The following is a 15841-nucleotide window of genomic DNA, read 5'->3' on the forward strand; positions in this document are numbered from 1 at the left end:
ACAAATTGCAAAAGGAGGTCAATCCCACACACTTACTCCAGGCCACAGAAAGTTCACTGAGGACACAACATTTCGGGGGAAAAAAGGAAGATCCACACAATATATTCTACTTTTCAATAGAACATAGATTTTGGTAAATCCTGTGACGGCCTGCGACCTATGTCAGCTGGGACTGGCACCAGCGACCGTCACGTGGAGGATACACAAAGAAAGAATGAGTGAATAACAATAAATCACTCTCATACGAGTGGACACGATGTGACCGACAGCTACATCTGTGAATTTCATGGTGTGAGTGTCAAATAAATGAAACTATAAAGAAAAATTCTAATAGGAAAATAATAGGTCAGTAAAAAGACACTGAACTAATCATTGTGGCTCACAATTAGGGCCAATTCCAATTCCTATCTTAACCCTGAATCTTAACCCTCAAGCTCAACCCTTAATCTTAACTGGCCCTCAAAACCAAGTGTTGAGGGTTATTTTGTCACTTAGAAATGGGACACCCCTTAAATGCAGATACGTCGTCAGACTGTAGGGGGCAGAATAACGCGAAAGCTGCGTCAACTCCAAAAAAGAAGAAGAAGAAGAAGAAGAACGCATTTACGTCACGATTATTTATTACGATCCGTTTGTCAGTCAAGTTATTAGTCAGTTAGTTATAAGATGATACTCATACAAATACCACAACCACGGACATATTCAGCTGACAGTTACCACACACCACGGCTTATTGAAAAGTAAACCATAGCAAACGATCGTTTGTCCGCACCGGCCGGTTATTGACAAAAGATTGTAAAATAAAAATAAATCTTACGCAACAATGACATCAGTAATCCATAATATGGGCCTAAACTAAGATAATACAATGGTTTTCATCATTTTTAAATCTCTATTTACAAAGAAAATACTTAAATTGTAGCGTACTCGTTTCGCTGCTTTCGGCGCCATCTTTGTTATGTCAAAACACGCAATGCATTCTGGGTAGCCCTTGCTCCCAAGGGTGGTCTTGGAAAATCTCAATATTGAGGGCGATACAGCCCTTAAACTTAATTTTTCTGAGAATCGGGACAGCTCTTGCACTAGAGGGAGCGCACATTTTTGAGATTTAGGGTTAAGCAAGGAATTGGAATTCACTCTATATCTCCAGCTGAATTTAGCTGCAGTTTTTTTATAATAATCTAATCATAATCACGACGGATCTTTTTCTGACCTGTACATGAACACAAGTCATTGACTGATGACACGTCTGAAGGAGCTCAAACACTGGCCGTGATTTGGCTGACCTTGCTTGCCCCATTAAATCTGTCCTGATGAAGCAAAGCCCAAGGCTGAAGAACAAGTGGTCAGAGATTTGAAAAAAAATCTCTTTCCCCGTCCTCCTCACAGGTGTTTGGCCCAGCGCTGCGATACCATCTGTGATGTCTGAGGGGCCAAGGAGGAAACGCTGGGAGGCTGGCAGCGAGCGCGGCCACTCCCACATCGTGCCGCATTTAAGGACATGTTACATTCGCTCTCTGTGGCCCACGGATTTATCTTCTCTTGTGCTTATAATCTGCAACCAAGGACACGTGAATCACTTTCACACACATGCCGCAAAAAAACAGTGGCAGCGGCAATAAAAGTGCGAATGTATTGAAAAAAGCGTGGCAGGAGCAGGGACAGCCGACAGAGAGGAACATCACCTGCGAGCAAATCAGCGTCAGCTTGACACCGTGTCCACACATTCAAACAGCTCGTGTCATTAAGGCTGCACTCCTGCTAAAATTAAACATGGCCCCCCGGCTTTCCTCTGCTCCAAAAGGTCTGTTCTTGTCAAGAGCTGCATGTCACATGTCAGCGACGCAGCAGAGGTGAGTTTATCATTATCCTCCCAACATTTCACACAGTCCACATGTGCCGCTCGTCGCGGGTGCGTGACAGGAAGCTGGTGCAGCAGCCCCGTGTCGGAGGACGACGGTGGCATTTGTTCACCCACATTTCACAAGGAAACTGAGTGTATCGTTTTCCTTTAAGTGACTGATGATGAGGTTTATTATCTTCATTTTAAATGGTATTACTATTATTTACAGAAGAAATATGACCATGAATGTCTAAAGCTTTCTTGGACAGAGAGGACAGGCTCGATACAAGTCGTCTGTATATCATGAAGACACAATTATCAGCTGGTGTTTAATTACAGAACTACAGAAAACACAAGATTAAATGTGTTGATCAAGTTTTGACAAGACACAACTAACATTAGTGGTAAGATAACCTAATGTACAGCTACGGATTTAAAACTGCAGAGTCATACTGAAAAATGACAGCACTTTAACCCTTTAACACCTACGCCTCACAATGTCCATCTGGACTTATTTTTTGTGCTTATTTTAACCATAAAAAGGGCCTGAAGATGAGTGCTTTTGTCCATTTAAATATCTGACAATTTAGTGCATGTTAAAATAGTGTATTAACATTTTAAAATGAAGGAAAACACTATTGTTATACATGGACACCAGATTTTGCATGTAAAGCATATTTAACATAACATTTGTTTGAGTTTTTAATCTCGCCAAAAAATAGAAACTATGTACAGGCGTTTTTTCCAACTCTCTCCTCTCTGGCGACAAAGACGCTGATTCGCCGGCTTCCTACAACAGTTTGAGTGAAATTACCGTAATAACCGCATGTTGGCTTTGACGTCTAACTTCTCAGAAACCCGTCTTGTAATTACGGTAATGGAAATTGAGTAAACGCGTCGTCTTCGATACACTCTGTGTTAAAGGGTTAACTGGAAAAGCACTCGGAGAGCACAGACCTCCGCCAAGGCAGCTCAGTGCCTACAAAATACATCCTGACGGCGCGCAGCGTGTACGGATCACACCCAACATTTAATCACTTGTTCCTGGTCCCATAGCGGACATTTCCTGAACATTTCATCCAAATCCGTCCATGACTTTTCGAGTAATGTTGCTAACAGACAGACAGACAAACTCCGGCGAAAACCGTAAAGTATGAAGGAACAAAAAATTATCCAATATCCATCCTATATATCCTAAAATATTAAAAAGTAACGCATCACAGAACAAATCCAAAGTTACTCAACAACTCAATGAATAATTAGCGGGAGGTAAAAAAGCAGCACATGAAGGGCTTTACGGTCACTTTGATGGAAGAGGAAACCCGCCATGGAACCACCTGACGACCACAGAAGTGTGACCAAAAACATTATTCACTAACTTTCCAGAGAATTTCTCACAGGATTCCAGGTCGCTCTCGCTCACTCAGCTGCCGGTTCCCCTCCAGGGCGACAGCGCCGGACGGCGACTATGAATTAAAGATGGCAGTGTCGCTGTGGCAACCGGGTGCCCAGAAATAGGCCGGCTCGACCTTATTCACTGACCCGTGCTGAATGATTCAGACATTTGATTTTCTCTCCCCCCTCCTCCTCCTCTTCTCAGGTGTTACTGGGAATTGAAGCGCAGAACCAGAGCAAGTCAAACAGCGAAGCCTCGTCTTTATAACGTTTTGATTGAAGCGATGCAACCTGGCCCCGAGGGAAACCTCGAGTCGTCCAAAATGAAGTAAAAGCCTTATGAGCACCATTTGAACCTCATTTAAAAGTGCAGGTTATCGCAACACAACAGTGTTTTCCTGCAGAAGCAGATGCCAGTGGAGGGAGATGCAAATAACATTTCCTGTTGTCATTTCTGTGCCTTATCTGGATTTTTATAGCTCCGAACTAAAACTGCTCAGCTGCAGAGTGTGGAGTATCTTGGGTTCTTTTAATGCAAATAAAAGCTCCATTTGGCAAACCACTTAAGCATGAACCTGTATTTACCTGCTCCTAATAACTGCCTGAGGGAAATGCGTCTATTGTAGCCTGAAGAAAATCAACAAATCTTCCTGTAATGTACCCGGGAGTATTGTCTTATGCCGATATATTTCCGCTTATTTAATTTCTGGGCAAACACTAACCAATTCCTTCCCATTCATATGTGGCAAAGTATTGATTTTTCATACATAATAGCTTTTCTGCATTACAATCACCACACAGGCTATTACATTAAAGTTAGTAGGTGTTAAAATTATGCATAGTCTTGGTCTGACCACATTAGTTTCATCATGACAACAATTAAAATTATTTAAAGGTGCCATATGTAAGAATGTGGCCAAAAACGGTTTCTACATTCAAATTCTAAATACCAAGGTCTTTTAGGTTTCATTTTCTGACGTAACTGGCAACCCGTGGTTGCTTGGCAGCTGAGACTCTACTGACTGCAATGATTGGTAGACAGCGATAGGTGGCGCCACATGCCAAAACATGATTTCAAAACATAAACATGATTTGCAGTCTGCAAAATATATATTTTTTTTTTTTTATGCAAATATTTTGGCTGTACTGTTGTTGGTGAGTGCAGTTTGTTATATGAACATTATTCCTGAGTCTCTTATTACATAATGCACCTTTAATGTATGTTTTTAATGCTTTAGGGCATAGCTAATGGGGATTATACTAAACACAATCGCTGCTAACCCTAATTATAAATTCACTTTTCAAGGAAATCATGCTTTTACTGCTAGTTTTTAACCTGAATATCAAATTCGACACCTTATGCAAAGTCATAACACAGATCTGCTTGTGTCTACATGCCTGCAGTTCAATTCATAGTAGTGGGCTTTTTATGGTTGCACAAGTGTGTGTAGCTGTATGACCTCTCTTCAAAGCCAACATCCATAGTTATCGTCCGTGTGGTCACAAAATGTACGTCCACATCTGGCTGGACAACAACACAGACCGTAGTGGATCTCTTAGGACTCTCAGAAAGTGTTAACGCAGCTTAAAGCTGTTGCCAAGTGCTGGCACACACACACACACACACGGCTGCCTATTTACACATCCAGCAGACACAGAAGAACACTTACTCAGAACAGTGTGTGTCATATTTGACCCCTTTGTTTATATTAGATTGTTGATTAGCGCAGCTTCAAAAGGGTCATCGAACATTAAGCCGATACTCCTCGTAAAGCCATAAGCCGTTCCAAGCTGCCTCGGAAAGTAATGACACAACAGGAGGGAGGGGAAAAAAAGACAAACACAAGTCGCTTTTGGATAACGCTGTTTCAACAGAGCTGAAAACAGAACAGATTTTGGTGGACAAAATGTCACTAATGTCCTTCGCAGAGGGACAAAAGTACGGTGGCCCTGTGGTGCAAATCAACAACACAACGACATTAACTAAACCGCTGTGTTTCAGTTAATGTTGTTGTGTTCTACTTAATGCTGTTGTGTTCTAGTTGTGTTTGAGTTAATGTTGTTGTGTTATAGTTGTGTTTGAGTTAATGTTGTTGTGTTCTAGTTGTGTTTCAGTTAATGTTATTGTGCTTTAGTTGTGTTTTAGTTAATGCTGTTGTATTTAAGTTAATGTTGTGTTTTCCTTTTTGTGTTGACGGTTTGCAATTCAGGGCCACCGTACAAGGGTCACCTCTGCTGTTGTGTGTTCCATGTCGTTGTTCGTTGTCACCACACCGGTATAACGTCGAGCTCCGTCGGCACAGTGCACAAAAGCTACTGTTCTCAGTCGAAACACAACCCAGACACAGGGATTTATGGTTCTAAAGCGCACCATACCCAACTGTACCATGATGGAAACACCAATTTAGTGACAAAAGAAAGGAGAAACCTCCACCACAATCGATTCTGAACACCTCTGCCTTGCAGGAATATTTATCAGCATCAACGCGAGACCAAGCTTTCTTTGCTCACAGCCGAGATGGTATATAGATTAACTCTGGTGCTGAACTTGCAGCCCTCGGAACCCTCATTACAGTGTTTATTGTCCTCATTATAAATCACGGCTCAACAACATGGCGGTGACCCCTCCGACTGCGGCGCCATTTAATTTGACCAAATGAAATAGGTGTGAAAAGACACAACGAGGAGATGTTTGATCCTCCTTTTTTAATAACTGCAGATAATGTTTTCACACTCTGTCACAGTGTGAGCCGCGGAGTTCAAGGGAGCGCGTGCAAATGTGCAAGTGGGAAAACTGCAACACAACATATTCTTGCCTCCTCTGAAAATGTAATTTAAAGCTACATTACGGTGTGCAAGAATAACAGGGAAAATGTCACACAGCCTCTCTGGTGGAAAGACCTTCCTCCTTGACCCAGAATTTATTCTCGGGGTTCACCTTGAACCGAAGCAGGACTGGAAACTAAAAGAGACGGATCGCTTTGATGCATCCACTTGACACAATTCTGACTTCCTTCCTCTCTCTCAAGAGCCGCTGACATTTGTGGGGGTAAGACGACGCGACGCGGCGCAGCCACTTTGCTCCCACTCGCTCGTCTCGACAAACACTCAAAGCCAACACACTCCTCCGAGCATCTGTTGAGTCACAAAGAAACACTGCACTTTGTCTGTTATCGCACCAGCCGTGGCGGCGTCCCAAGGCAGGAAATAAACAGCCCGCTTAGTGACAATTTCGCTGAAGATCTGTGCTCACACTTGCAACTTTTAAGTCAGATAAAATCCAACCTCCCCCACCCCAAGTGAATCCAAAAACACAGCGACACATGAATAGCTTATCAGTCTAAAATTCATGCGAAATCCTGCAAAAAAAAAAAAACAAGTCTGCAACAGCTGTACTCGACGCTGCTTCAATGCAGCTGAGATGAGGCCGTTTATTACACGGTATGGTGTTTATAAGAAAGAATCAATGGGCATATATTACATTCAGCAACAGATGACAGCGGAAAATCTTACTGTTAAATAAATTACACAGCACGCTGAATGCTGCAGCTGCTGATGTTATTAAATTTAGCGGAAAGGGGTGGGGCAGGCTTTGCTATTAACACACCAAATGCTCATTTAACCATCCTGTGTGCTGAGGGGATGAACCGCGCGATAAAACACCATCTTATAAACACTTAAACCACCTACTGGATGACTCGAAGCCGTTAGTAAATCGTCGAGAGACTTCTAATCCATATCCTCAAAGTGTTTATGGAGTTTAGACTGATCGCCGAATGTTAGCGGGCCTCAAACTGACCCTTTATCAGTCCCTATCAAGAGGACTCTCACGCATCGAGCGATAAGGAAATAACAAAGCAACTGGTATGGAATAATGTGAGACGTGGTAGATACATTTGTACTTTAAGCGACAGTCTGTAATCAGTTTCTGATCCTCCTCCTTTTGCCCTGATAGCGATCCATAAGTGACGTTGTGTGAGAAAATAAAGGGTAATCAAAACCCAGCGTCTACAGCCCTCACAGTACTGTAAAGCCCTGTTTATGATACATAACTGATGCCTGGTTTTTTGCCGACCTTGGATTGGGGTACGAAGCCGCCCGTGATCCAACTCTGAGGAGTCCATTGATTCGTTTGACCGAGGATCATCGCTTGAAACAAAACTTTTCTTGTGATAAAATGTGATTAAAAAAACAGCGAGACGCCAAGAGGAAAGAACACAAAATGTTGGATAACTTCCACATCCATTTTTCTTTTTGGTGAGCTGCTCTCGTGTCATATTGGTATGACATCACACTATTTACGTAGCTGACGCGGTAATCGCCATCTGGCTCACACAAACACACAAGAAGAAGAAGAAGCACCATTCCAAGTTGAAATGCACTGTACAATCAAACAAGGCTTTAAACGCAATTCACTACGATAATGTGAGGTGTTTTTTCTGCAGGTGATGTCGTCTCCATCGACAGAACTGCACTCTCGCTTCTCCGCTTGTCTACATTTCATTCTCAGACAGTCGGCGTTCTCACGTTAGAAAAAAAAAACAGACCAGGAAGGCGTGGGTATGTATCGCAGCAGCATAGCCTGTGATGTGAAATACTGAGAAGAGCTTCAGAAACATTAAAGGTGCATTATGTAATAAATCTAAAGCTAAACTGGCCATAAAATCCTCCTAATATGTCACAGAGACTCAGGAATTGTTCATATAACAAACTGAACTCACCAACAACAACAGTACAGACAAAATATTTGCACTAAAAAAAATATTTTGCAGACTGCAAATCATGTTTATGTTTTGAAATCATGTTTTGGCATGTGGCGCCACCTACCGCCGTCTACCAATCATTGCAGTCCGTAGAGTCTCAGCTTCTGAGCAACCACGGGTTGCCAGTTACGTCAGAAAACGAAACCTAAAAGACCTCGGTATTTTGAATTTGAGCGTAGAAACCGTTTTTGGCCACATTCTTACATATGGCACCTTTAAATTATAATTAGGTTCCACTGGATACGACTAAAGGCTCAAATTATATAGATGAATGTGGTATAGTAAGTGCTTACACTGCTGGTTCACGTGTTGGCTCCAGTCTACTGTTAATATGGTTGAAGATTACATGCGAGATGAGCTCATGATGATTAGTAATTTACTTCCTCTATATAAGACATACATTGACTTTTCTGGTGCACTGCATGGTATGGCATGAAAAGAGAAGCCCTGTCGTACCGAGTGAGCACTGTGGTGCCCTGGGAGAAGCAGAGTGTCCTAGCAACTGAGGCAGCAATATGACACCACACAAACCTATATGATAAAAAAAACAAACCGAATACAGTGTGGCAGCATGTCATATTCCCACCTGGATATACACCCAATTTCATAATCCTGACTGTTGGAAAACATCTCAATCCTCTCAGATGATTTATACCAACTGCACGATTAGATGTCACCGTTCAGTCGCGATACCTCGGCACCGACTATGGCAAAAAAATAAAAATAGATGGAGCTCAGCTGTCTGTGAATAAAATGTAACTTCGTCTGGGAATATTAGGCGATATGAAATGACAAGGCTCAGCAGCGTGGCCTTAAAAGATGTCTATATGTACAAACTCTGTCATAAACACACACAATAAAACGCCTTCATTTGTGCTCAGAGCTGAGAAAAGGAGAAAGGAAAATTAAATGGAAGATATTTATAATGGCAGCAGCAGCAACAACAAGTCCACAAAGGTCAACACTATAAATACTACTTTGAACTTAAAAGAGCCATATGTAAGAATGTGGCCAAAAAACGGTTACTTCACTCAAATTCAAAATACCGAGGTCTTCTAGGTTTCGATTTCTCCGCCATTGTAGCTCGGACGTAACTGGCAACCCGTGGATGCTCGGCAGCAATGTTTGGTAGACGGCAGTAGGTGGCGCCACATGCCAAAACATGATTTCAAAACATAAACATGATTTGCAGTCTGCAAAATATTTTTTTTGAATGCAAATATTTTGTCTGTACTGTTGTTGTTGGCGAGTTTGTTTGTTGTTTGTTATATGAACATTATTCCTGAGTCTCTGTGACATATTAGGAGGATTTTATGGCCAGCTGCTTTAGATTTATTACATAATGCACCTTTAAATATGAGCAAAAATAACGACTATTTAGACACATATGGTTTTCAAAGTAGTCACAAATGTGGATTTATCTTTCTAGGGGAGACATAAAACATGGTTTGTGTCCCAAATATGCAGCAAATAGAATATTTGAGACTGGGGGAGCTCTACATTTCATCATTGTGTTCCTCATCTAAATTCTAAACAAATCTCCCTTTATGATTGTTTTCAGCCATTACCAACAAACACACAGGCTCACATTTGTGAATACAATATGAGAATCATGTCAACAGCTTCCTGAGAGCCATTAAATTGTATTGCACTGCAATGGTTTTTTTCTCTATCTGAGGTGACGCAGCATCTGCTCGAACATGAAGCGGTACACGTGTCTCGCTAACAAACACATGAAGTTGCAGAGGTAAAATGGCTGCCAGTCTAGTTAGCAGACTGTCGTTATTGGAATTCAGGACACAAGCAGCCCTTCTGCAAACAGAAGCAGGAGGCTGAACTGAATTTTAATGACAGGTCTGATAGCAAGGTGAATTTCCACTGGGAAGTAACTATTAGCAGTCACTGAAGCAACTATTCAAATGGCTGGGTTTTTAACTTTCACTCGAAATCGTGACGAGGAGGTTTAAAGGTGCCATGTGTAAGAATGTGGCCAAAAACGGTTACGAGATTCAAATTCAAAATATCGAGGTATTTTAGGTTTTGTTTTCTGACGTAACTGGCAACCCGTGGTTGCTCGGCAAAACGTGATTTCAAAACATAAACATGATTTGCAGTCTGCAAAAAATTATTTTTAATGCAAATACTTTGGCTGTACTGTTGTTGTTGGCGAGTTCAGTTTGTTATATGAACATTATTCCTGAGTCTCTGTGACATATTAGGAGAATTGTATGGCCAGTTGCTTTAGATTTATTACATAATGCACCTTTAACTGTTGTATTATTAGTGAAATTGGTAGGAATAACAGCCTGGCTAATAATTAGACATGCCTCTGAATACCTCACTTGTCTCAGTGTAAGTGAAATGACTTAAGCACAGGGAAAGTATGTTCAACCACCCGTGCCCCGTTTCGTTCTTTTTTTTTTAACGACTCGAGCAGAGTCCAGAGCCAAGGAAACAACCGCATAGACGTCACACAGCACAATGAAGGTGACCACACAGAGCACGTCTACATCCACTGGATTTTATGGCAGTTTCACGTCAAAGTGAGAGAGACTGAAGATAAACGACGCGAGGCCCGGTGTGACCTACGCTATAAAAGGTTGAATGCATTTAGCACAGCAGTGAAATTAAGGAAGTTTAAAAGTCCAGAGGGGGAAAACGGAAGCAAATAAATTGAAGATGAAATAAAGTGATCGATCAGCGGATGTTGATTTATTTTACCACATCTCAGGAGTCAGGTTATGGCTATGGAGGCCGCCATTCTGGAGCACAATGTAACTTAAACTAACTATTCAACTTCCACCGATTGGTCAGAGAGTGTCGTCACTGGAAGAGTCACGAGCGCGACGTCGGACACTGTAGATCAGTTAAAAAGACTTAAAAGTCATGGCAGTTTCGTGTCGCCGTCCTATGACGACCCCGCCCACGCCGAGGTGCCAAGCTAGATCTATATAGTGGAAACACATCACGATTGTATTACACACTGTACCTTTAATTCGTCAATTTGTCGTAACTATGCAACACTTTTTTACAGACCTTTAAAGCCTTCTGTTATGACTGTTCGGGCTGATTTGGGCCTAAAGGACCCATCTTTAAGGGGAACGAACAGTGCTCCTCTAACACTACACCATGATCCAAAAGCCTTCCATTTTCACAGCACAATCCACACTGGGACTCATTAAAAAATAATAATCATCTCCAACTCAGAGCCGCGCTCTTGACAATGGAGACTTCTTCCACACACACATACACACAGAGAGAAAAGCATACTAAAAATTCAATGACAGGCTTACATTGGGGAACAAGAACTGCTTCATTCACAAGTATTCTAAGCATTAATTAGACATATTGAAATGATATGATATGAAAACAGCAGGTCCTGCGCTTTTGCATTTCACTATGTGTGCAACCTAATAGTCTACGGGAGTAAAGGTGATATTAATAGACTGTTGTTGCAGGAAAAGCTCAGGTGCACTAGATAACATCACCGTATTCCATTTACATGAACTACTTCCTGTGTCTTAGTTTTCTGATGATCCGAGCCGCTGTTAACCAAACATGTCTGCGGGGAAACGGGTCTAAAAATAATGATTAAAATAAGAGGCTGTGTGTGTCTCTGTGTGTGCATATTATGCACGATGCAAAAAAAAAAACCAACACAGCCACCCTCTCTCATTCTAAATATAAACAATATGATGCAGCTCAGTGCCTGCATGAATCACCTCGGAGCTCGAGTGCCAGCCTGAGACCTATATTTGCCAGATCGCCTCATTATAAACTTTCTACTGTCGTGTCTGTGTTTTCCGATCGTGAACTAGTAAGTGTGATCAGAAGTGCAAATTGGAGCTGGAAAGTACACACGCGTGCACACACCGAGGCAGTAAAAATGAATCCTTTAATCTGGATCTGTCCTAACAAATAGACACAGCCATCTCAAAAGGTTTCGCGACATGACTTGGACACGTGCCATACTTCTTTTTTTTTTTTTGTCTGCGGCAGAGATTGAAGAACAAACCAAGGGTAATGAGAAAATATAACCTGGCCAAGTCTGACGATGAATCAGGGCTGCATGAGAGATGTCTTTTAGCCGATATTATGAAATATTTAACTGGATTTAATACTGCATGCTCCTTTAGGGCACGCCGAGTTATTTGGCGAGCACAGGAATCATAAAACAACCTGACGCTGTTAGTATTGTACGTATCTGAGTAGGTAAAAATAACAGTATCAGTTGCCCCTTTTTTACATATTTGTTTTTATAAATTTACTACTTTGATTTATGCACATTTGAAAATATATATATGATATGATATATACAATTTATATTTTTATATATATATTTGAAGGTAACATTTAGGAGAAATTAATGGTAGAAATTGGTTATACTACAGATAAGTATGTTTATATAGATGTTAAAACATTTTAACATGTTATATAAACATGTCAAAATGTTTTTGAAACCTTAGAAAGTGCCTTTGTATGTATACATATGTATATATACATATACATATATATACCAATATACACATATATACATATACAACAAACAGAGGACTTCACTGCACATGGTTTGTCCCATGTAAACATGTCAGTGCAAGATGGCGGCCTCCATAAAGAAAGACCCTTGCCTAAAATGTATATATATATACATATATATATATATATATATATATGTGTGTATATGTATATGTATATATATATATGGTGTGTATGCCATCTTGCACTGACATGTTCACATGGGACAAACCATGTGCAGTGGAGTCCTCTGTTTGTTGTAATCTGCACTCTCACCAGTAGATGTCACTAATTTCCCAATCTGGACCTTTTAATATTATGTTGACTTTATTATTTTTATTAAAAAATATATATGTATGTTATGCACACAAAAAACACAGAATAAAAAATTTAAGAGACAAACTGTTATGTGTTAATTTCATAATTTCAGTTAATGTAATTTCTCGGTATGGGATCATCGGATTTGTTTTCTTGTTGTTTTTTTCCGCTGTGCATTTACACAAATAATTCTGGACTAGTCATGATCATTAGTGGCAAATGACATCATTAAAATGCGACTAAGCTGAAATAGCCCATTGAAATACAAATGCACATGTATTTACTATACTACGCTCAACATTTTATAACACTAGTCTGATTTGATTGGGATATTTCTGAGATAATCGGATGCTGACGTACATCCATCAGACATTCGCTGCTCTGATTTCTAAAGATTGTACAGGTGAAGCTCCAGTAGGTAATTGTTTGTTTAGATTATGAGGAAAAAAAAAAAAAAAAAGCTGGGTGTGGCCCAGGCGGTATAGGTGTTTGGCCACTTGTTCCCCAAGGTTCACAGTTCGATTCCCAGTTGACCCAAAACCAGGTTACATCAGCATAGACACACACACACACACACAGGCTTGATCAGACATATGGATATGAACACAACAACATGATGTGTGTGTGTGTGTGTGTGTGTGTGTGTGTGTGTGTGCGTGCGTATGGGCCTGACAGATTATGTAACTTTTCTCACATGGAAATGCTGCACCATGACAAGTTCTAGCAAATGCACAGGCAAGGTCACATCGACCTGAGCAGTATAGAATAAAAGGCTGCGATATATATATATATATTTATATATATATATATATTTGTGCGTTTTCTGCAAAGTTTGCAAAGAGATGTGATGATGTTTGGGAAAAAAAAAAACAAGGGAGAACCAGAGATGGAAGATTTGGGAAAGAGGAGAGAGTGTAGTGTTGATTTAGAATAAATAAATAAATAAATAAATAAATAAATATAATGCTTACCAAATTTGCTGTCACAGAGCGCAGGTGAGGAGCAGAGGCTGAGAGCCAGCGCAGCCAAGAGGATGGGACAGCGCCGAGAGTCCATACCGCTCCTGCCTCAACACAACACTACTGATCCATGACACACACACACTCATAGACACACACACCTCAGCGCTAAAACAGCATGTCTGACTCTCAGGTGAGCGCTGATTCTCGCACGACAGCCGCTCTACAGACGCATGTTTTTGGGGAGAGAGAAGCCTGCGAAGGACGCGCAGAGGCTGGGAAAAGCGCAAAAACACAATACAGGCGTTGTTTCAGCACCACAAACAGCATCAGCTCTTCAGAGGAGAGGAGAGGAGGAAGGAGGAGGAGGAGGAGAAGGAGGAGGAGGAGCCCCTCCTAACTTACTGACGTCAAACACGCACACATGGTGAAGGAGGGAAAACGATGATGATGATGATGATGATGAGAGCAGCGTGCAACAACAGCGGCCAGCACAGAGGGATGGATGGATGGATGGATGGATGGAGAAAGATGAGACAGGAGAAGTGAATAATTACAGCCCGGAAGCCATGAAGGCGACACCAACAACACGAGGACAATAATACACCCCCCCCCCCCAAACAGGAAGTTCATGATTGATTAATCTCATCATTTTCAGTGAATGAAAAAAAAACAACAACATGCATCCAAATTTAAATTTACGAGGAACCCAGACATCACATTATTACCAAAAAAAAAAAAAAAAAAATGTAAAAACATATTGATATTTTATAAATATTGCATACTTGTACACTAATCCCGGTCCTCCTGTCATCCATGTCTTAGGTGTTTCCCTGCTCCAACACACCTGATTCAAATGATCATCATCATCACCCTGATAATTATCCATTCATTTGAATCAGGTGTGTTGGAGCAGGGCAACAGGGCTGGCCTCAGTGAACCAAGGGGCTTTTTTGGGGGGCATCCAGATCACCACGGGGCCCCCTAAGAGTGTGTGGAGGAAAAAAAAAAGTAGTTAAAATTAAAGTGCAAATTAATTTTTTTTTAAAGTGCAATGCGCTTCCGTAGACAAGAAGCTCCAGGAGGATCGTTACTACGAGTGGGTTTTCTATTCAATTTTAATTCATTTATCCAATAATATACATGTCTGTGAGACTGCCGTTACAACAACCACCATTTATTTTCATCATGCTGGACTGCAGGAATTGAACATTAAAGACTTCCCTTTCAACTGGATATCATACTGGATTAAACTGAACAAGCGGGACGCGTCTTTGCTTTCAATTCAGCGATTTAAAAAAATAATTTTAGTTGAATGCAACACATTTCTGTACAAATGAATGTTAAAAACAAGAGATGTTGTGGTGGTTTGGTGTAAATAACACAATTATGTATTATGTGTACAATAATGAATTCATTTTACAGTGTGCAGTTTTTATCTTGGTTTTGGTGTCTACATGTACATTTCTTCTATATTTATATACCCCATTTGACATGTGCTGGGCTTTCCTATTTTTATTTCTCCACTACTACTATACTGAGCCCCCCGGAAATGTGCATGTCCCTATGGGATTAACTATGTTTCTATCTACCTCGTTACAGGAAAGCTTGAGAATAAAACTCCACCATGTGCAGTACATTATTAAAGGTCTAGCATTTATATAGGTTGGATTTATAGTCATACTTATATCTACCTCAAAATACACAGAAAGAAGAATGGATGCAGGACTGCAACCAACCGACTTCCATAATTGACTAATGTGTTGATTATTTTCTCTATTACTAGATTAGTTGTTAGTTGGAATCTGTGTTTTACAAACCTCGAAATGATGTTCTCGAATGTCCCGTCAACAGTTATTTATCTTTAATGCCAGTTTTTGTTGCATTGAGCAAAGAAACCAGGAAAAATATTCACATTTAAGAGGCTGAAAAATCAGAGAACCTGTTTTTGTTAATTGTAATCTATTTAATCTGGAAAACAAGGTCGGACGCATTGTTCAATTAGTGTCTTTACTATTCCTTTTTCTGTCAGTAATCTTATCGAAAGC

The 15841-nt window shown here is 40.7% G+C and overlaps 1 protein-coding gene across 1 annotated transcript in view; it reads right to left on the reverse strand.

Moving 5' to 3' along the window:
• Positions 1-13896, reverse strand: part of ptprn2 (protein tyrosine phosphatase receptor type N2) — a gene marked incomplete at its 3' end in the record, with an annotated part of 141392 nt that extends 127496 nt beyond the window's left edge. The window contains exon 1 of the mRNA XM_083901992.1: positions 13806-13896. Coding sequence (XP_083758118.1) covers positions 13806-13890 — 85 coding nt within the window. The 5' untranslated portion in view covers positions 13891-13896. The remainder of the gene's footprint in view (positions 1-13805) is intronic.
• Between the last annotated feature and the right edge of the window lie 1945 nt (positions 13897-15841).

This window comes from Microchirus variegatus, assembly GCF_963457635.1.
Source record: "Microchirus variegatus genome assembly, chromosome: 15".
NCBI lineage: Eukaryota > Metazoa > Chordata > Actinopteri > Pleuronectiformes > Soleidae > Microchirus > Microchirus variegatus.